General features: G+C 40.1%; 4 protein-coding genes across 6 annotated transcripts; 2 read left to right on the top strand and 2 right to left on the bottom strand.

Moving 5' to 3' along the window:
• Positions 1-1,030: 1,030 nt before the first annotated feature.
• anapc15 (anaphase promoting complex subunit 15) lies at positions 1,031-3,295 on the top strand. The gene is made up of 5 exons (XM_006799943.2): positions 1,031-1,120; positions 1,346-1,467; positions 2,036-2,095; positions 2,200-2,340; positions 2,514-3,295. The coding sequence occupies exons 2-5, from the start codon at positions 1,348-1,350 to the stop codon at positions 2,559-2,561; spliced, it is 369 nt and encodes a 122-aa protein (XP_006800006.1). The 5' UTR covers positions 1,031-1,120; positions 1,346-1,347; the 3' UTR covers positions 2,562-3,295.
• A 622-nt stretch (positions 3,296-3,917) lies between these two features.
• tomt (transmembrane O-methyltransferase) lies at positions 3,918-10,451 on the bottom strand. 2 transcript variants are annotated; one of them, XM_087851490.1, is made up of 6 exons: positions 9,890-10,451; positions 8,097-8,177; positions 4,930-5,199; positions 4,627-4,823; positions 4,338-4,460; positions 3,918-4,206 (listed from the first exon to the last, which is right to left on the bottom strand). In XM_087851490.1, the coding sequence occupies exons 1-6, from the start codon at positions 10,401-10,403 to the stop codon at positions 4,009-4,011; spliced, it is 1,383 nt and encodes a 460-aa protein (XP_087707616.1). In that variant the 5' UTR covers positions 10,404-10,451; the 3' UTR covers positions 3,918-4,008. The 2 variants fall into 2 exon arrangements, with proteins under 2 accessions (XP_087707616.1, XP_006800007.2); XM_006799944.3 differs by lacking the exons at positions 3,918-4,206; positions 4,338-4,460; positions 4,627-4,823; positions 4,930-5,199 and adding an exon at positions 6,259-7,925.
• A 3,313-nt stretch (positions 10,452-13,764) lies between these two features.
• On the top strand, positions 13,765-17,380 carry lamtor1 (late endosomal/lysosomal adaptor, MAPK and MTOR activator 1). The gene is made up of 5 exons (XM_006799945.3): positions 13,765-14,040; positions 14,865-15,004; positions 15,099-15,176; positions 15,400-15,523; positions 15,645-17,380. The coding sequence occupies exons 1-5, from the start codon at positions 13,999-14,001 to the stop codon at positions 15,735-15,737; spliced, it is 477 nt and encodes a 158-aa protein (XP_006800008.1). The 5' UTR covers positions 13,765-13,998; the 3' UTR covers positions 15,738-17,380.
• Positions 17,381-17,445: 65 nt separating this feature from the next.
• On the bottom strand, positions 17,446-20,253 carry lrrc51 (leucine rich repeat containing 51). 2 transcript variants are annotated; one of them, XM_087850840.1, is made up of 6 exons: positions 20,165-20,253; positions 19,817-19,909; positions 19,157-19,362; positions 18,926-19,074; positions 18,739-18,815; positions 18,285-18,373 (listed from the first exon to the last, which is right to left on the bottom strand). In XM_087850840.1, coding segments are annotated over exons 2-6 (486 nt in total). In that variant the 5' UTR covers positions 19,869-19,909; positions 20,165-20,253; the 3' UTR covers positions 18,285-18,371. The 2 variants fall into 2 exon arrangements, with proteins under 2 accessions (XP_087706965.1, XP_087706966.1); XM_087850839.1 differs by lacking the exon at positions 18,739-18,815 and having other exon boundaries at positions 17,446-18,373.
• Between the last annotated feature and the right edge of the window lie 888 nt (positions 20,254-21,141).

The raw sequence follows: 21,141 nt of genomic DNA, 5'->3' as shown, positions 1-21,141 counted from the left end.
AGCTATTCGCTGAAAACGTGGCATATATCAGCTTGGTGTGCAAAAAGTCTGAGACAGGACTTGAGAGATTGTTCAATTGATCCATCTACTGTTCATCAAAGCTTCATCAGAAATGGTCTTAGTGGAAGGGTGGCTGTCGAGAAACCATTCTTAAAGAAAAGTAACAGGGAGAAAAGACAAATTACACAAGCACCGGACTGAAAACCAGTGGAAACAGGTCTGATGGAGTGATGAATTCAAATTTGAAATTTTTAGTTTAAATCATCATGCATTTGTACACAAGAGGTCAGGAGAGAGGTAAAACAGTGAGTGTCTAAAGCTATCTGTAAAACATGGTGAAGGCTATGCAAAAGGAAGCCAACATGCCGAGAGAAGCTTTGAATGTCTTCCAAGAAGCCTGGCGAACTATTCCTGAAGTCTACTTAAAGAAGGGACAAGAACACTTGACTAAAAAAGTTCAGGCTGGATCAGTCTGCTAGAGAAGGTGCTCGGTGCTCGTTCCACAGGTGGTACGCCATGATGGATTACAGCTTGTTCAGTGACCTTCTCTCCACCGCAGCTTCAAATGTGTCCAGTTTGCAGGCATTCAAAGAGCAAACCTTTCTAATCTGCTCTTTTCTAATCTAGTTTGCTGGTGTCACCAACAGTTACTATTGGAGGGCACTGGGTGTGACCAGTTCCTGAGTGATTGAAAGTCTCCATCATTTTACTGTATAGGTTGAGGGATCTCTTTATCCTCTTTTTATTTGCAGCTTCTGTGTTGGTCTTCCAGTTTAACCTGTTGATGATGATGATGATGACATCCCAGTTCTCCTTCAGCTTGTCAACACCATTTTCAGGATAGACATAAAATGAAATAAAATAAAGACAAATAACATGTTTTATTGCATATACGGATCATTAATATCGCTGTAACACATTTTAATTAAAGCTCGTTAGTGTTTCTACTTTATTTAGAACCTCTCGTGCCACAGACGTGGCTCATGCTCCGAAAAGGGAACCTTTCGGAGAGCCGCCGGAGAAAGGAGGACTCTTTATGGGTGAACACCAGCAGTTTCCGGTAAAATTTGTTTTGAATTTTTGTCGAGCCACTGACAGGTACTCAGACTGTGGATTTCGGGTAAGGTTAAGCACGAAGTTATTTTATTGTTTGATTATATCACATCATTTCCAATCCACAATATCAGGAGTGTTAGATTTTAGAGTATGTGAGTCTTAAACTGGAGGACTTTTAAATCTACCGTTAATGACGTATTAGCTGTTCCTCTGTCGTTGGTTGTCTTAACGCAAACTCCGGCTTCAGTTTTCTTTCTGTTTTATGGGATTCATTTCTGTTGTGTGACAGAAATGTCCACGCTGTTTCCGTCGTTGCTGCCCCGGATAACGGAGTCTCTGTGGTTTAATCTGGACCGACCGTGTGTGGATGAGACCGAGCTGCACCAGCAAGAGCAGCAGCACCAGACCTGGGTAAAGGCTCCCCAGAGCAATTATAGACTTGTATTTTCCATCTTTATGCTATTTTGTTGCTTCCATTTCACTTACGATGAGTTTATATAGTTTGCGCCTGTTAGTTTATAATTTATTAGTTTGAGTATTTGCGAAAGGCTAAAAGTCATATAGAAGTCATGTAGTCTGCTATAATTACTGGTGGCTCTATTATTTTTCCTTTATCAGAATCAAAATAATAAATAAACTTATAAATACATCTTAATCCCAGGAGGAAATCGTTCAAACTTGAACTATAAATATGAAAAACAGAAAGTGTAAACACTATATATAAAAAAGAGTAAAACTAAGGCACTCAAAGTGCAATGTTTAGTCAAAATTAAATGTTACAAAGTTAAAACAATACTATACACAGTACAGTGTGAAAGATTGTTCAGTACTTAGCATAACTTGGACAGTATTGTCCTTTCTGAAACCTCAGATCAGTCAAGCTCCACAGCTGCAACATCTCTGGCCATGCATGATCAGTCTATTGATCGTATTATGAGACTTCATACACTTTAATATGTGCAAACTGTCTCTACCGTAGCTGCAGAGCATTGCTGAGAAAGACAACAACCTGATGCCCATTGGAAAACCAATTTTTGAGGTAACGGAAAAAGATTTTTAAACACAAAATAGACACAGTGTGAAACAGACTGGTTACAAACTTTGTTCCCCTCCATTCATGCTGTCTGCATTTACTGGGTGCAGGCAGGCTACGAAGAGGAGGAAGAAGAAGATGACGAAGATGAAGAAGACAGTGAGGAAGACTCAGAAGATGAAGAGGACATGCAGGACATGGATGAGATGAACGACTACAACGAGTCACCTGATGATGGCGAGATCAATGAGGTGCTTTTCTTTATGATTTGAATAATTTTTTTTCCAGGTGACAATATCACAAACCCAACGGTCATGAGGTGTTTTAATGTTAAGACTTGGAAAAAATACATGTATCTAAATTTAATTCAATTTCTTTCCATTACCAAAACTGCCTCTAATCTAGCTCGGTTTCTTTCTGTCAGGTGGATATGGAAGGACCAGACCAAGACCAAGACCAGTGGATGATTTAAGACAATACTGGTTTTCATCAGGCTGGCCCTGGGTTTCCACTCCATGCTTAAAATACAACTGCTGCTCTTCAGTCTCTGACATGTTTTTATGTGTGAAATTAGGGAAAGAATAATGCTGAAGAATGACCATAAGATACTTTGAGAAATCAGTGCATTTTTCTAACTTCAATTTAATTACAATTGACAGTGTGTGACGGTGGAAAATACTTTAAACCAATCAAAGTGGCTCCAATTTTGTGGTGCTCTTAAGTATGTGTTGTTTTTGTATCAAGTCAGGAAAACCTTCATGCAGTGGTAGCAGCAGGCCCACTGATCCGTTATGTAAACCTTGAACTTTTGCTATCTACAGTTATGCAGAGCAGCGTCTGCAACCAGCAGACTAAGCATGACCATAACGTCAAGTCAGCAAAATAACTTATTGACCTATGCAAGAGTCATCCAGTTGCTTCACCATATAGTCCTGTTCTGTTTCCCAGCAGTGTTTTGTATGTTACAAAAATACCTTCAGCAGAGCATTCATAAAACCCCAGGACATGTATTCTGATTATACACTTTTTATATTTTTAACAATGTCGGAAGCAAAAGCTGCTAACAAATATTTAAATATGAGACACAGAGTTCTGTTATGGTTATGCCATGGCATTCTCTACTTCTGCTGAAGTTGTAAATTATTTTAACTGAACCATGTTTCTGTTTTTGTGTATTTGAATTTATTAATAAAATCTAACAAAATGTGACGCGTCACTTGTAGTTCAATAAAAAAATTTGAGAATTTTGGTGGTGGGATGGCCAAGGTTTATATAATTAGACTTTAACTGCAGGAAAGATTTTAAGAATTAATGCTTGCAGTTCAACTGAAGGAAGACAGGTGATTAATATTAACATGTACTTTAATAAAAAATTAATTTTAATTTAGGTTTAATTTGCATTTAGATTAAATTTTGTGAGTCTCTCGAATTTGGGAGTAAGAAAAAAGAAGCCTTTAAAAAAAAGTTGTTTAATTGAGTCTTTTAAACAAAAGAAAAGACATGAGATGCTGAGAAGTCACAACCAAGTCCCAGTAGAATAAAAGGTGATTGGAGCATATGAGATACCTAAACTGGGGATTGTTTATATTTCTCTATATAGAAAGTGTCAGCCTTTTGTTTTAAGATTTAATTTAGCTTTGGTTTTTTTTTTTGTGGGTAAATGTTGCAGTAAATTATCTCTTGTGAAATCGGTAGGGCACTTGGTCAAACGGGATCTGCAGTAAACCTTGAAGCTCCTTCTTTACCCAGTATGCACTAGTGAGTTATTTTGCAAGGTATTTCTTCACAGGTTGAGCTGTATTGTTACACAGACTAGAAATTGAAACGATACCCCTTTAGATGAAGTAAGAATTTGGACATTTCTGTTTCTGAAGTGTGTGTTTGAGTAACAATATGAAATCCTGCCATGATGTCATGATTTACTTGATTCCCTGGTACACCAGCTCAGCCATCCCATCCCTGATGCCCTTGCTATACTCTAGCGTGGCCCGGTGGATCTTCCATTCATACAGGCCACTCTTGCGAATATATCTAAGGAACTTTGGAGCACCAGGAAACAGCACGTTGTCTGCCAGGATAATAGATCCTTTTCCCAGTAGACCAGAGCCCTCGAGCATCTGTAACACACAGAGACAGCGAGTGAGGCAGCTGGGTGGGTAACAGTAGGAAAGCGCAAACCTTTAAGTCAAAAATATAATATAATATAATATATATACAAATATCCTGTCTAGTAATTTATTCTCATTACTTGCAGGTCAGGGAGGTAACATTTCTTCCAGTGGTCCATGAAGACAAAATCCAGTCTTTCTAAATTGTAGTCAGAGCGAAGCTGAGGGATCACTTCATCAGATGGATTGACAATCAGCTCCACCTGAAGAAAGCACAGCATGATTATCAAAAGTATGAAACTCTCATTGTTTAGTAAAATTAGAGTAATAAAGCCCCAAATGTATCTCGTCTTTCAGACGGCCTGCGGCACATGAAGTGTACTGAACAAAGACCATTTTTTAAATTGTTTAGATGCTTCTCTAACTCACCGTGTCATCATCAAACCCTGCCAGGCGGATGACTTTCTCAGCGATAGCAGCATTTCTCTGGTCCATCTCGATGCTGTAGAGCCTGGCGCCCAGAGGCAGAGAACGGGCAATCCGCACAGTGCTGTATCCACAGTGGGCACCAAGCTCCAGCACTGTCAGAGGGCTGTGCTCCATCAGCAGCCGGTCCAGGATCTTTCCTAAAAAACAAGGAAACCATACACGCAAATACACACCTAAAGGTGCTTTTTACTTACTAAAAAACAAACAAACAAAGATTACGTTTGCTGTGTTCAAACTTTCTACCTTTTTTAGGTCCAATGTTGCTGATGAACTCCACCTTGCTGCACCAGACATCAAAGGTGTCCAGGATACTGTCAGGGTCTCCGGGGGTGGCATGAGTGAGGACGTACTGAAAGGCACGCTCCTCTCGGCTCAGACCAGTAACGCAGTCCTTCCATATCCTGATGAGGACTGCCCGATAGAACAGCACAAAGAAGTAACGGTACCTGATAATCAGCGTCAGCAGGAGTGGAAGGAAGGCCAGAGCAATAGCAGGAGACACCATCGTAGCATCTACAGACAGAAACACACATGCACAGGTAGGTTATTTGTCAGATATATTTTAACTAAGTGAGCCCTGTATTATTTATTACAAGAAGTATAAGTAAACACTCACTACAAGGGTTTTTGAAAGATGTTTTGATAGAATGGCTCTGGAAAACCTAAAAGAGGAGACCTTTGGGAACAAACAGTCTACACACACACTTACAGCATGTCATTAAATTATGTCTGCTCTCTCCCATAGTTTATGTCTTGTCTCTGTGTGCTCCTCTTTTCTCTCTCTTCTTTAACCTCACCCACCACTCGGTCGCGGCTCATGGCTGCGCCTGCTTGAGCCAAATTCTGCTGGAAGTTTCTATCTTCGGCCTGGTGTTTGCCGTAGGGGATCATTAAATGGGTGTTTTTGTGAACTGGCAAATCCTCTAATACCTGAAGTATACTTGTTGCTCTCTTTCTGATTCCCACAGAATTTATGCACCCGCAACACCTTATAAAAGCACTGAATCATTTTGATTTCATGGTCAACAGCATAAACAGAGAAAATATTACTACTCAACTTCAATTTAACGTTGATAGGTGTCTTAGACAACACTGGGCGTGGTTTCCTTTAAAATTTAGAAATTCCATGATTGGCACAAGGGAATTTATATTATTGCATTTTTTCTTAGCTCAGGTTCATTGAGGAAGGCAGTTGTCTTTTTTAAATAAACATCAACTGATGTCCTCATAAAAATAAAGAATCATAATTCAGGGGCACTGGTACCACTCTCCAAACTACAAAACCACTTACCTATTCTGCTTATGCACTATGTGCTTAAACTATGATGTACTGGCATGCAAAACAACAACAGAAGGTAATACTGCACTGGATTAAGAAAAATTTCCCAAAGTGTGTCTCTGTTGTACATTTTTCAGTAACGTAGTCTGGTTTAGCTTTTAAATGTGACCTAAGCTGTAAGTAAGGACAACAAGGACGCAGAAAAGCCACAATTTTCATTTAATCATTATTTCTTTACAGCAAAGAAATAAATGTACATACACAGGAAACTGTTAATAATTAAAACACTGTGATCTTTATTTGTAATCGCAAAACATTTCTGAGCTGAATGAACTTCTAATACTCATGTATGCAAAATGACATCTGCACAGAAACCGGTGTAGCCGCCGTAGTCTCGTGCTAAATGTGAAAGAAAGTGCTGTGCCGCTCTAGATGTTTCTACTGCCCCACATAAGTGTAGACTCCACAGACTTTCTGCATCACACTGAACAGAATCGATGTTACTCGGAAAGAAAAGACAAACTTACCTGTTTAATAAAAAGCAGGGTAGACTTTGAAAGGTGGCACTTGAGCTGAGGCAGGTGCAGAAACACAGGGAGAAGAGCGTGTGTGTTTAAGAGAAGCTCAGAGACACAAGGCTGTGAATAATTTATGTATCACGTGCATGACAGTATATATATATATCCTATAAATATTCCCATTTAACAGAAAAAAACTACAACTGTTTAACATCAGGTGTTGCCATTTTTCATGTGACATGAAGAAACCAGTATATTTAAAAAAATAAAATACAAATAAAACGAGCAACAGGAGAAACAAGGGCAGTGTGAAACTGACATTTGATATCTCAAGTTAACGTCAACAGGTGTGCGTCTCTGTGCGGAGTCCAATTTCTTTCTTTACTAAGTCATGATGGAGGATCAAGAAAAACCTTATTGATGTATCAAGTAAAATACAAGATTAAAAAAAAAATTGAAGCAAACAGATAAATATATTGCTTGTGTGTGCATGGACATGCCACCACAGAGAGGGGAGATCGGTCTCCACCACAGCAATCATTACAAAAAGATCTCTTAATTCAGTGAATAATTTGATAAAGGAGACAAAATGTAACTCATTTATGTACAAAAAATATATATATATAAAAATATAATGCAATGTTCCTGCCGGTATGATTTTGGGTGGTTCAGTAGTGTACACAAACACCAGCTCTCTTATCTTTGTTGATGAGGTGATGAAAGTTTGTAAAGTCTCTGGCTTCTCATTTTGGTAAAAATAATGCTCTGTTTTAATGGAGGAAACTCAGTGACAATAATAATGCAAGGATACATTTTGTAACAAATCAAGATGATGCTGTGGTTTAATAAAAATTTTACTATTTTTTTAACGTAGCTATCTGAAACTGTCTGAACTATCAGCTGTTCACCAGTTAGCAGCTGGTTCCTTCGCTGGACTTTGTGTACATTACTGCAAAGCGCTGGTATTCACGCAGCACAATGAAAGCATCATCTGCAGGGCAGAAACAGATGTGGATGACTCGCTGTTTAAAGCTCTGCACACGGCTGCTTGAGGAGAGCTCGGATGAACTTCTTCAGCTCTTTGTCCCCTCTGCTCCACCTCACCAGTCGAGTCAGCACCAGTCTTCCCTCTTCAGCCTGAGCAAGGGAAAGGTACCATCCACCTTTCCCCACCTTTTTTCCTCTTTTTGTCAGTTTCTTATCCATCTGCACCTCCTCTTGACTTTTCTCCTCATTCTCGTCACTCTCTGCAGAGTCTAAACCAGGACAGGTACACGCGCCCCCTTCTTGGAGCCACAAAGCGCTGTGAGCCATGGCGCCTCCAACTCCTTCTGCTTTCTCAGCCCCTCCCCCCGCCCATCTCAGGATGCGACTGCGGGCCGTAGGCACCAGCTGAAGGTCACCCCCCACTGTCATCATGCTGCCCAGACGCATCTTAAATGCTACGACAGAGACACGGAGAACACTATTCAACAGGTGTCGCTTCATGCACGTTGTAAATCAACCAGTCTCTGAGACTAGATAAGCTGTCCTGTTTTTGCAAGAGAAATTGCATGCTACAAAAGAAAAGGATGCATTTGGAGCCCACGTTATCTATAACACTTTGTTCTCACCATATGGACTGTGGCAGAAGTTTTCCTGGATGTCAATCTCTCCTTCTGCAGCCAGACTGCAGGCTTCACAAATAACACTCCCTGGGGGGATGGGAAATGAAAATGGTTAAATGATTGCAGCAGTCTGCAGTGGGGATATAAAAATAATCACCTTGGTGGAACTTTTCTCTTTTGTTTTCTTTCTTCCACTAAACTCCAGCATCAAAGCAGGCCAAACACCTTAAGGCTTCAGTAAGAACCTTAAGTAAAAGTGGATTAAATACAACTTTACAGTCTAAAGTGTCTTGAGGTGGCTGTTGTAGTGATTTGTTGCTATATAAATAAACCTGAGTTGAAACTGAATTGAATTTTTTAAATGAATGCTGTGAAAGAGGTGTGATTGCAGTACTGTAAAAATTACATTCAGGGATGAATAAAGAGTAATACTAAAACTTAAGTAAAAGTGCCAGTATATTAAAGTTTTAAAAGAAAATCTGTTCTAATTAAACGTGCTGCATTTAAAGACAAAAATAAAGAAGTAATATGAGAAAAATGCAATACAGCAGAAAAATGGCTTCAGAAAATGTAAACTACATTTATAAAAATGAAGTAAAACTACAGCACTCCAAGTGCAATGTTATTAATTAAAATGAAAATTTAAAACAATGCCATGTACAGTACAGAGAGTATATCATAAGTGAAGTGTAATTAGTACAGTTTACATATGACTGGAGTATTATTGATGCAGCAAAGTGGAAGCACTTTAATGTACAACCTTGTCAAAATGGGTGACATCACAATACAATCATGTAGTTGAATTTAGTTTTCTTTTTTTTTTTTTTTTTTTTAAATTACTATTGTTGTTATTATTATTGGACAATTGTACTTGTCTGAGGCTTCAACAGTTACTCCATTAAAGTCAAATGTGTCAATTAAATTTCAGTTCAATGACATTTATATAGGAGCAAAACAGAAAAATAGTGCTTTGCAGTGCTTTATATTGTAAGGTAAAGACCCTACAATAACAGAGAGAAAACCCCAACGATCAGACAACGTCCTATGAGCAAGTATTTGATGAGAGTGGGAAGAAAAGAAAAACAGAATAAAACACCTTTTAACAGGAAGAGACCTCTGGCACAACCAGGCTCAGGGAGGGGCCCTGACTGGTTGGGGGTGAGGAGAGGAAGACAGGACAAAAGAGAAGAGAGCCAGAGATTAATCATAACTAATGAATAAATGCAGAGAGGTGTAAACTATGTGTAAAAGCATAGTGAGTTAAAGCCCCTCAGCAGTCTAGGTCTATTGCAGTCTGACTAATGGAGGATTCAGGGTCGCCTGATCCAGACCTAAGTATAAGCTTTATCAAAAAGGAAATTTTCAAGCCTAATCTTAAAAGTAGACAGGGTGTCTGTCTTCTGAATCCAACCTGGGAGATTGTTCCACAGAGAGGGGCCTGAAAGATGAAAGGCTCTGCCTCCCATTCTACTTAACTGTCCTAGGAACCACGAGTATGCCTGCAGTCTGAGAGAAAAGTGCTGTATCGGGGTGATATGCTACCTTGAGGATTATGATTATGGGACAAACACTTGCATTTTAAAGGCTTATTAAAATCTTACATGAAACATTTACAATGAAAAAGAAAACATGAGAAAACACTTTGAAGCTTTTCTGGGGTGAGTGAGCAACATTTCCTTAATGAATGTAGTGGAAATAAAGGAAAAGGATAAAGTAGTAGAAAAACAGTCTAGCAAACCGCATCCTCGGAGCTGTAGGGTTGAGTACTTGAGAAGTATGACACAACGCTGTGCACTGACCTTTGGGCACCTCCTCGTGCTTCGCCTCCTCTGTTTCCCGCCCATCCTGCTCCTCGGATACGGGGATGCAGAGTTCGGTTTCGCGTGGGAACCGGGTGCAGTTAAACATATAAGGCCAGGGGAAGCCGAACGCGCTCATCACTGGCACGCAGCCATCCCGTACGGCCTCGCACAGGTTCCTGCAGGGGCTGACCGGCCCGCTGACCTCCGGCAGACACACCGGAGCGAAGAGCGAGCATAGAAACTTCTTGGTGTCCCGGTGGCAGTGCTTGGAGATGAGTGGCAGCCAGGCTGCAGACTGCTGCTGGACCTCCCTCAGTGAATCATGGCCGAGCATGTTTGGAATCCACATGCTCCTGTAACCGATCCCGTGGCACAGAGACATAGTGCTCGGAATGGGTTTGCACACGGAGCGAAAAGTGGGCTTGAACCAGAGCGACGGTTCCGGAGGCGCGCTGTCAGAAGCGTGAGAAACTCCAAAGAGCGCAATGAAAGAGAGCAGAAAAACAGGCATCCTTTTGTCTACAGTCTAAAGCGCTCCTGCTCTTCTGTCTGGACTTGACCGGCATGTAGGTGTAAACAGAGAGGTGTGGAGGAAACAGGGGGTTAATGAGAGGCCAGGCGCCTCCCAGTCACCATCCCACCCCATCAAACCGCTGCTGTCTGCCTCCACGGCAGTGTCAGTGGGGGTGTACGGATTGTTTACTTAGTTTGGGTTGTCAGTAATGTTGAAAACATTTGTGTGCAGCGCCACAAGACAGAAAGAATAAACTTCCGCAATGCTATTTGAACTTATAAGAAATATTCACCAGCCTCCAAACGTATGTGTATTGACAATAAGATTAGATTAGATGAAACTTTATTAATCCCTCGGTTGGGTTCCTCTCGGAAAATCCAATTCCAATAGCACAGCACCAACAGAAGATACAGAATGTAAGCAGAAATATACCATATATACACATATATAAATACAGAGTATACAAAGGGGATGAATAGAATAAATAGGAATAAGAATACAAGGGAATTGCACATTTCAAGTATGTGAGTCTATTGCACTGTTTACTATTAACAAAAAGTATTGCACAGTGAAGAGGCACTACAGCTTAGTTGTTCCCCCCTGCTTTGTCCTCCTGTTTCCCCTCCCTCTCCCCTCCAGAGAGGAGTTAAACAGTGTGTGTGGGACAAAGGAGTTTTTAAGTCTGTTGGTTCTTGACTTTAGGAGAAGCAACCTGTCACTGAACAGACTCCTCTGGTTGTTTATGACCGTGTGCAGAGGATGCCCAGCATTGTCCATAATGTCCAGAAGTTTCTTTAGTGTCCTTTTCTCTGCAACTGTCACCAGAGTGTCCAGCTTGATGCCGACCGCAGAGCCAGCCTTCCTGATCAGTTTTTCCAGCCTGAATGAGTCCTTCTTTGCTGTGCTGCTCCCCCAGCACCCCACAGCATAGAAAAGTACTCCAGCAACCACCGACTGGTAAAACATCCTCAGGAGCTTCCTGAAGATGTTAAAAGACCTCAGCCTGCTGAGGAAATACAGTCTGCTTTGGCCTTTTTTATACAGGTGCTGAGTGTTGCATGACCAGTCCAGTTTGTTGTCCACCCACAGCGCGAGGTACTTGTATGTGTTGACCACCTCCACCTCCTCTCCCTCTATCTGAACTGGCAGTGGACCTGCTCTGGACCTCTGGAAGTCCACAACCACTTCCTTGGTCTTTGAGGTGTTGAGTTGCAGGTGGTTTGTGTGACTAAATGTGACAAAGTTCCTCATCAGACTCCTGTACTCTTCCTGATCATCCCAGATACACAGTTTATAATTTAAACTGTTGCTTTTTATGCCATTCTGCTACCATACCACCTTTATTTATAAAGCACTTTAACATACGTTAACATACATGCTACGTGTTTTAATGTTTTTTAATTGCTCTTATTTGATACTTTTTTGTTTTTACAAAATATAAAAAATTGGAAATGTATGTCTAAGTAACAAACAAACAAATAAAGTAACAGTGACAGTGCAGCAGTATTTATGTCTGCTCTAAAAGACATGAGCTTTCCTTGTTGTGAAATGAATTGCTGGAAATAAAATGTAACTATCGTGCGTTTGAGAAGCTGAATGTGTTTGGTACCCTGTCATCGTACACAACCCGAGGATATATCAGCGAGCCTTTAATCTTTCCCAGCGAGTCTGCCACATGTACAGCGACATGTCCTATCCTGCCCCATCATCTTACACTTTGCTACAGTAGCTTATTGTAAACGCAGGAGCAGTTCATACTTGCTTAAATATTTGAAGTTTGGTTTATCCTAATTTCCTATCTTACTTCAAAGCAAAAAGAAAGAAATACAGTGTCCAGACAAGTTAGAGTCACTCAATACAGAGCAGAGAATTAATGACAGAGGCACAGCACTTTGCTACTTCGCCTATAGATTGATATGGACATTAAAAAAGTACTCTTCGGGGCAATACAGAACAACAAAGTGGGATACTTGTAAGCTGATTAATCAGTAATGTAATACTCTATAATTAAGTCCAACTTAACCTGCTTAGACCCAGGGAAGTCCCTTTATTGAACCCCACCTATACTGTCTCCTGTTGGTTCTATATGTTACGTAAACTTCCTAATTACTGTCCACATATACAGAACTGGGTAATAGTCTTCAGCCAACCCATATTTTTAATGCTCTGTTTCCAAAGAGCCAAAGTTCTTTATGTTTATTTGTAGGCTTTTAGAACAAAAGTTCTTCAGTCTTCCTGAACATCTTCCAGAGTTTTTCTTTGTACATATGCTGCTTTTTCAATCACTTCTTTCGCTTTTTACATTTTTTTTTAATGAATCATTTATTTATCCAGGTAAAATTCTCACTGATATTCAATTTTCATTTCCAAGAGAGACCTGGTATTTTTCAGTACAATCCTTGTACCTGACCATATTAGCTTAAAACTTGGTGTGCAGCAAGTCCTTAACAACTTTAAGGAAACTGCACAAGTTGAGGATAAAAGAAACCAAAGAAATTAAAGCAGAGAAACAGTATCTGAAAATCATAGTGAAACAAAAATCCAGCAAAGACCTGACACAGGGCCTGGGAGATACAGTAGATACATCTACTGTTCACTGAAGCCTCATCAGAAATGGTGTCAGGGGAAGGGCGGCTGTCAAGAAGCCGTTCTTCACGAAGGGAGTCAGGAAGAAAAGTTTGAGGTATGCCAAGTTACACATGACCTGGACTGAAAATTGGTGGAAACAGGTCTGATGGAGTGATGAACCTTTTGCTTCATAAGATTGTTCTGTGTAATGTGTATACAGCAGGTCAGGAAACAGGTACAACACAAACTGTTTATAAAATATGGTGGCAACTCTGTAAGGTTTTTGGCTGCATTTCAGTCAGTGTTAAACCTGAGATTTCTTTCTGATATACGCATTTCTAATCCTGCCCATCCTTTTCACTTTCAATTTAAAAAATCATATCATCTGCAGCTCTGCCACCTCCAGCTCCCTACTTAAAATCGGGTCTCATTACCATCTGGCACAAATCTCACAGGAAGCTGGTCTTCACCCACTTCACCCCGGCTCCACTCTAACCCTAACCTCTTTTGTGCACTGTCCATTGATTTGGATGGTTGACCCCAGGTATTTAAACTCATCTACCTTTATTGCGTCTTCACCGTTACAAAAAACAGTACGTAAACAAAAAATACCTAATGAAACCATCAAAAAGCAACATACTAAAAATGTCGTATATTAGTATTAATATATTATTTATTTCCTCTGAAAAGGATAAGCGGAAGCGAATGGATGGATTGATATTATCTATTTATTTAACATTCATTCAGTTCACGTTTAAAGCTTCCTCTTCACGTGACGAGGTCCGACGCCGCTTCTCAAAAACCGGAAGTGGTTCTTGTGTTGTTGCGCTAGAGCTACTGTCATGTGATAGCTCGCCCGAGAAGCTGCTGCTGCTTCTGACAGTAGCTCCTTACCTTTAGATGAGGCTATACTACAACCACGCTGGAGACAACTTTTATGTTTGCTAGAGAAGAACAGCACGACTGGTTTCTGACGGAGAGAAGGGACGCCGGGGTTGTGTAGTGTCGGCCGTCGGACGTTGCCATGGGTTGCTGTTACAGCAGCGAGAACGAGAACACAACTCAGGTAGTTAGCTGTTAGCAGGCTAAACCCGATATGTGAAAGCTGGGCAATTTAAAAGTGGAGTACCTAATAGTATATTATCCCTTTGGGCATATTTCCCCGCAGACGGTACACGTGAGTAATGCGTGACGACGTTAACAAGTGGTCGTTTTCTAGGGGCTAGCAGCTTGCTACTGTAAGCTAGCCTTTGGCTAGGCCTTTTGTGAAGTTCAAGCCAGTTAAGTTAGCCAAGATGATAAACAGTCTGACTTCAGAAAGCTTTAACAGATCCAGAGAGCAAAGAGATGTGTTTTGATGCTTTTTTTGAAAAAGTTATTTACTTATATAAATGGTTTTAAAGCAAGGTGAAAAGTAAAGAATAAGTTGCTAACGTGTTAGATAGGACAAACGGCAAGGTGAGGGACATTTGGGATTTTACTTTCATGTAGTCATATGACCCTAAAGATTCCCAGCTATTTTTAGTTTAGAGAAATAAGTCATTTCTTCCTCCATGCATCTTTCCTCATAGCAGTTTAAAGGAGCAATGGGGACAGAGTGAAGATCTTTCTCTGCCTGCCTGTGTTGTGCTCATATATTTGTTTTAGACTGAAGAAATTACTTTTGGAGTATTTGTAAGAGCACCACAAGTTGCAGAAGTGATACTTTGTGCGTTGTTGCATTACTAAAATAATTATATTAATACACACACACACACACACACAAAATAATGAAGTAAAATAAATAAAATAAAACAAAATAAATGATAACTTTAAAGTGGTCTCAACTGTCATAATTAGCTTTGATTTAGAAGGAAAAAGAAGTAAGTTAAATTTCATGATTTGTTTAAGGAAGAGACAAAGCCGCTCATCTCCCCAAACCCTCCCAGCAAACCACTAAATGGCGGGACCGGCTGGAACCCTGGAACTAGCTCATCAGCGCTGTCAAATGAACAGGCCCTCCTTTCATCCATCCTGACAAAGACGGCACAGTAAGACCCTCCTTAATGCAAATGTAGCCATGCCACTAACAATAATGCAAGAGTGTCTGTGTAATAAACATACCGTTATCCCCCTGTACATCAGGAACATCATCGACGTCTCAGCAGCAGACGCCATCATGGTGGAGCCGCACGAGTACATGGACAGAGCTCGACAATACAGGTATGCAAATAGATGGTTTATGGCTTGATGGGTTTTGTTTACTTGCTCATAATAATTTTGGATGGCTCTTCAGCATGTTGTTTGATTTCTACCAAACAGAGCATCCTCGTTTAGACTAAAACACAGGTGCAGGTTAAATGCTAGCTCCTCAAAGCACAGTCTACTGGTTTAAGAGAACTTAAATAGCAGCGCAGCTGATTTCTTTATGTATTTCTCTCTTCAGTACAAAGATGACTGTATTGAGCACCAGTCTGCCTCAAAACAAAGCCCTCGCTCTCCCCTCCCTCACCAGCCAGCCCCACCAAGTACTTGCGAGTGACCTGGTGCCATACTCAGATGTTCAGCAGGTATCCATATGTAACATACTCTGATTGAATGGGGCTGTGTGCTTCCTGTGCAGAATCCCCAGTCATGTCATTTTAAAGACAGCTAAGCGGTTAGAATTTGACTTCTCTTTTTTCTTTGCAGGTGTCTAAGATAGCAGCCTATGCTTACAGTGCAATCTCTCAAATCAAAGTGGATGCTAAAGAAGACTTGGTGGTCCAGTTTGCCATTCCCTAACTCTACAACTCTGGCCTCCATATTGTTGCTCCAGTCCCACTTTCTTCGTGTCACTCCTGCATCCTCAACCTCCAGCCCCACCCGTCATAAAACATTTTGGTCCTCCTGCTTTCTGCTTTAAACTGCTTCAAAGACGAAGACAATGTAGGGTCTTACCCCATGGCTGTCCTCGAGTGTAATTATGACAAATAGAAGATGGGTTTGAGCTCGTATGTACATCAGCGAGGCCTCCAGCTGTGGAAATCAACATTTTTGATGATCTCTTAAAAAAAAAGAAGTTTTCCACGGGTGTTTTTAGTTTCTTTGTTTTCTGAGAATCAGAGCTAGCTTGTCACCTTGCTGATATCTATGTTGGACTCACCTGGGATAAAGCTGTTGGATTTTTGGCACAAAGCTGTTGGCTGTTGGTTAATACAATGCATTTGATAAAGTCTCCACTGAAAAAAAGGGATCACTGTGGCGTGGAATATCGCAAATAATCACTGCACCACATGTTCAATATGTTATTTACCAGGGTAAAAAAAGCAAACAAAACCCCCAAACATGATTTAATCTTAACTGTTCATATATGTTTAGCTCTGTTTAACATCCTTGATGTCACCAAACATTCTTCAGTCTTTATCCCTGAGCAACAAGAAAATGTTAATGTTAATATTAGCACCAGTAAAAAGGAATGACACACTTTTTCTCCCAAAATTAAAATGTTATCGTTTGGTGGAGTATACTGGCAACCATAAACACCTCACACTAACCTAGTTAGAGTGAATTTCAATGACATTTGACAGTGACAGTGGAGTAATCTGTCATTCCAGTCGAGGCCAAACTTTAATAACCTTTCCTTGGCTGGTGGGTGAGGATGCAGCTTTTCTTGGGTCACAATTCTGGAGTTTACAGGTGGCGCTGTGTCCTCTGCGCTTATCTAGCATTAAAGAAACGAGCAGGCCAGAAGTTCAAGTGTAATATTCAAAGATGAAAGTGCGTGGTTGGGTGTGTGCGAGTGTGTGTAGGGACAGATATTGTGTCTTCATGCCTTTGTACAGAATTTTCTGCTTGAATATAAAAACTAAACATGATGGATTGTATGAAGTCCCTCCTTTTTGTAGAGACTTCACTGGTCAGAATTGGCTAAGATCTTGTGGCGATAAGTTTTTATGAAACACAAGAACCCTTTTAAGGCCTGCATTTGTTAAGCTTTTAAACGAAGAGGTTTCCCCTGCAGATTGCAATATGATTGGATTCGTTCATAATCAGAAACTAACCGTTATAGCAGTGCAGCAGGGGACAGGGTGTTAACAATCAGTCTATAGCAGCAAATAAAATGAATTGATCCCTTTTTGTGATTATTTATTTCTGTTTCTCAAGTATATATTTGCTCCTCGGAGGAGAGCACGACTGTATGCGTGGGCAGGGAGCACGGTGAAGCGCTCTAGACTCGAAAGGGATAATCTGCTAGGCTTTGATTATTTAAACCACGCAACTGATCTGAGCTTTTTGCAATGGGTTCTTGGCATTTTTTTCCCCTTTATGTTTGTTACTCAAAAGTGTAATACTACCTGAAATATGTTTGTAATGTCTTAGGCTAGTACCAAAAAGTTTTAGTTTTGTTTTTTGTTTTGTTTAATTCATTAAAGACTTTTAACAAATCGTTCCTGTCCTGACCTAAGCGTGCTCTTATGTGAGATGTAATTATTCAGTGATGCTACAGAGATGGTCAACAGCACTTTCTTTAATTTAACTTTGTTGCAAACAGTATTAAAATATTTCCAAAACCCACATGAATGATCAGATATCTGGATGTGAATGACAACATTTTGTGATCTATGGATAAAGAACACAGTAATGTACTACAACACTACTAGTTCTGAAGAACAGTTACTATCAGTGGCCTCATCAATCAGCCACGCTTGAGTTAACCGATTTAAAGAAAAGTCAGGTGTCTCTCTTTTTTATGCTTTTTTTGTATACTGACTTTAGTATATTTAATAAAGCCATGCAAAATTACTATTAAACTTAGTCCTGAGTTATAGGCCCTGCTAGTAAGCAGAAGTAGGCTGAATTTTGTCACTTTTTGGCCTGTTTTGAGCTCATACCTACTCAGAGATTACTACACAAAATGCAATACATATAAGCTCTTTTTTTTTTGAGAAAAAGGAGAGATATTAAATCGGTGCAGATTTGCTGCTGCAATTGTGACATACCCCTTGATATTAATGCTCAAAGGGTCGTTGTTTCCCAGAGCCTCTCCCTCTTCTTTTTTATTTTTCTCTCTGTGACCCTCCTGCTCTCTCTGCAGCTCTCAGTCACCTTCTCATATACCCTTAGCATATAAGGACTGGCTTGCCATCCATACAATGCCAGATCATACAGCTAGTTTTTTAATGGTTATTAAAAATGGTTATTCAGTGTTTGGATTAATACCTTTATGTGTGCTTCATGCCTAATTAGGTGTGCACTTGACAAATAGGTAAAGAGTATCAGTTTATGGATGGAGACGAGCCAGCAGTCACTGGTTAACCTTGCTGCTCCTGCAGCGGCTGTTGCTCTGGTGCCAGATCTTTGCCAAGACTCGCTCCTGTCGCGTTATGGCACTGAAGTCCATCGTCTTTAACCGAGGCAGGACGGTAATCACACGATTCCTACATACAGAAAGACGCCCAATAAATATCTTAGGCACATTTTGTAGACATTTATACAGAAATAACACTGAATACTAAAGAGGCCTCGTCTTTGTAAACGCATCCAAACTTCATCTTGTGTAACCAGCGCTGCAAACATGCTCTAAATGAATGAAGAAGCTGCTGTCACTCATTAGAAATCAGTTTTAAACAGAGGCGCCCCTGTCTGCAGATGGACATGAGCTTGCAGTCACTGCACTGTATGTGTTTTTTTAACCGGTGTTGCTATGCAGACTAGGACAAGTAATATGAACCCTATCTGCATTTAAGCACCTGTTACAATGTTATGAACTTAGATGCTTGCCGTGCACTCATGTCACACTTACAGACATCTGCAGAATGAGAGCAATCCCTCATTCTACACCTCTGAGGTGTCTGAGCTTCTGATTGTCTGGACTTGGTTCTGTAAACAGCAAACTATCATCAGCTTCTATAAAATATCTCACATTTAAAACACATTAAAGCTCCCTGGGACATGTGTGACGAGTGTTTAGTGTAAAATACAGTCTCCACCTGTATGCCTTGTTGGTTTCTATCACATTTCCATGCAGAGTGATGGTGTGCAGATGTGGTAGCACTCCCAGCCTGTCCACCTCTGACAGAATAAAAATGCTGTTTCCATGAAGGTACAACACACGCAGTTCACGCAACTCACACAAGACCTGGAACACACATGTGTACACCAGCTTCAGATGTACTTCAGATGTAAAAGAAAGATAAGCAGCTGTTGATAACGACACTCACGTGGTCTATGTGTGTGATTTTGTTGAAGGAAAGATCCAACCAGGTTAGATGTGCCGGCTGAGCCAGGAAATGGCTAACAGTCTTCTGGAGGTCATGAAGCTCAGTGATGTTGTTGTTGTTGAGGCGGAGCGAACAGCTGAGATATTTCATCTCTGAATTTTTCTTTACAGGCCGCAGACCGCTGTTGGGCTCCTCTATCCATGTGTCTGAAACCCCAAATAAAAGAAAACATTATTTTATGAATATTAAGTGAATATTAAGTGCTACTTCAGTACGGGCCTGTGACTTTGTGTGCTGTTGTATTAGTGTTGCCATCTTTTTCATTAATATAAAGGACTTGAGGCTTAATGAATCCCTCCGACGTAACATAAAATTCTCATAAAAATGGTCAGAAATTATTTTAAAAACCTTAATCGATACTCACAAATATATTTAACATTTCTCTCTGGGAGGGGGGGATCAGAGTGATTTTAAATCATACATTTTAAATGGATTTGAGTTACCCCCAAAAATATTATCATTCGATTTGGACTATATAAGTGCATCCTAATAGGTTCATCCATTAAGTCAGAGATAACTAATAATTTATTTATTTGCTGTAAATGACCTCTTGCAGCCCTTAAGATCCTACATAAAGAGAGATATGGCGAAGAGTATTACCTGTTAAACTGCTGATGTTTTTAAAAGATAAATCCACTGGAGCTGCATACATAGTCACCCGCCAGCAGGGGGAGATGATGTTACGGTGAATTACTGCGTTTAACAAGAACGTCTTTAAACACAGCACGATCATAAACACAAACAGCACGAACAAAAAGTTTGTGATATGAGTGAATAACACACGCTCACTGCAGATAATGAATGAAAGCCTCTATAAAAGCACCATAAACGTGTCATGATCTGTCAAGTCATGCTTCATTATGCTAAGCAGCACATTTGAGCCATAAACGCTATTTCTAACCATACTGATCAGTTTTACTCATTTATGTGGATATTTCATACACTTACCCAGAGTGTAAGGTATATTATATAGCTACTAAACGTCACGGTGGCACATTAGCTTCCAGTAATGAGACAACAACCCGTTTCTATAGAAACGACCGAGTGCCATATGGAACTTGTAGTCCAAGCCAGTCTTGCCAAACGGCAGACATCTTGAAACACTTTCCTGTTGTGCAAAATACAATGAAATGATCTGTTTGAATCATCTCGACAACTTTGGATCTGTTTTGTCTGAATGTATATCTGTCCATTTCAGCTTCCTTACAGGAAGTTAGCAATGCCAAAGTAATGCTGGAAATGTGGACTCTGCTTGGATGGAAATTTCAAAGGTGGATAAGGTCAGAGACTTTAATGAACAAAATTAAGTAATGTGATGAGTAAAATATTTTTTAAAAAGCCAAAGGTCAGAAAATTTTCTTAAAGCATAGTATTTACAAAGAAATGAACACTGTTCTGATCATGTATATGTGTTACAGTTTTTTCTGATGGCTTGAGCACTTTTTTTGTAACTATTGGCTATTTTTTGCAAAACTCTACACACAAATAAGAAAACCCTTCACCCAATCAGCAAAACATTGTAGTTTTCTTGTAAAAGCGAATAACCCTCGCTTAACTCTCCACACCTTTGTAAAAATGGTATTTTTGTATCCAACAGTTAACACAAGCCATCATATTACAGTTTTTTCTGATTGCTTAAGCACATTTTTTGTAACTATTGGCTATTTTTGCAAAATTCTACACACAAATAAGAAAACCTGTCACCCAATTATCAAAACATTGTAGTTCTCTTGCAAAAGCGAACACAGCTAGATTAACTCTTCACACCTTCGTAAAAATGGTGTTTTCGTATCAAACAGTACACACAAGCCATCATCTACTAAGCACACAATGCGCCAACTGCACACTCATGGTATGAATACAAAACACATCTGGCTTTTGCTTTCTCTGTGCACAAGCTAGGCCATGTCAGTTTGAGCTCATAC

The sequence above is a fragment of the Neolamprologus brichardi genome, chromosome 14, assembly GCF_056152115.1.
Source record: "Neolamprologus brichardi isolate AB-2024 chromosome 14, ASM5615211v1, whole genome shotgun sequence".
NCBI lineage: Eukaryota > Metazoa > Chordata > Actinopteri > Cichliformes > Cichlidae > Neolamprologus > Neolamprologus brichardi.
Note: the sequence above shows the minus strand (reverse complement) of the source record. Positions and strands in the feature narration are given on the sequence as shown.

Coding starts and splice junctions, on each gene's coding strand:
- tomt (XM_087851490.1), bottom strand. CDS start 10,403: ATGCCTGTTTTTCTGCTCTCTTTCATTGCGCTCTTTGGAGTTTCTCAC. Junction 8,178..9,889: donor GCACGAGGAGGTGCCCAAAG/GTCAGTGCACAG, acceptor CCATCCCCCCAG/GGAGTGTTATTTGTGAAGCC. Junction 4,207..4,337: donor GTTACCTCCCTGACCTGCAA/GTAATGAGAATA, acceptor TGTGTGTTACAG/ATGCTCGAGGGCTCTGGTCT.
- lamtor1 (XM_006799945.3), top strand. CDS start 13,999: ATGGGTTGCTGTTACAGCAGCGAGAACGAGAACACAACTCAG. Junction 15,005..15,098: donor ATCCTGACAAAGACGGCACA/GTAAGACCCTCC, acceptor CCTGTACATCAG/GAACATCATCGACGTCTCAG. Junction 15,524..15,644: donor CATACTCAGATGTTCAGCAG/GTATCCATATGT, acceptor TTTTCTTTGCAG/GTGTCTAAGATAGCAGCCTA.
- anapc15 (XM_006799943.2), top strand. CDS start 1,348: ATGTCCACGCTGTTTCCGTCGTTGCTGCCCCGGATAACGGAGTCTCTG. Junction 1,468..2,035: donor AGCAGCAGCACCAGACCTGG/GTAAAGGCTCCC, acceptor TCTCTACCGTAG/CTGCAGAGCATTGCTGAGAA. Junction 2,341..2,513: donor ATGATGGCGAGATCAATGAG/GTGCTTTTCTTT, acceptor TCTTTCTGTCAG/GTGGATATGGAAGGACCAGA.
- lrrc51 (XM_087850839.1), bottom strand. CDS start 19,868: ATGTATGCAGCTCCAGTGGATTTATCTTTTAAAAACATCAGCAGTTTA. Junction 19,363..19,816: donor AAACATCAGCAGTTTAACAG/GTAATACTCTTC, acceptor TTGGGGTTTCAG/ACACATGGATAGAGGAGCCC. Junction 19,075..19,156: donor AAATCACACACATAGACCAC/GTGAGTGTCGTT, acceptor TGTGTGTTCCAG/GTCTTGTGTGAGTTGCGTGA.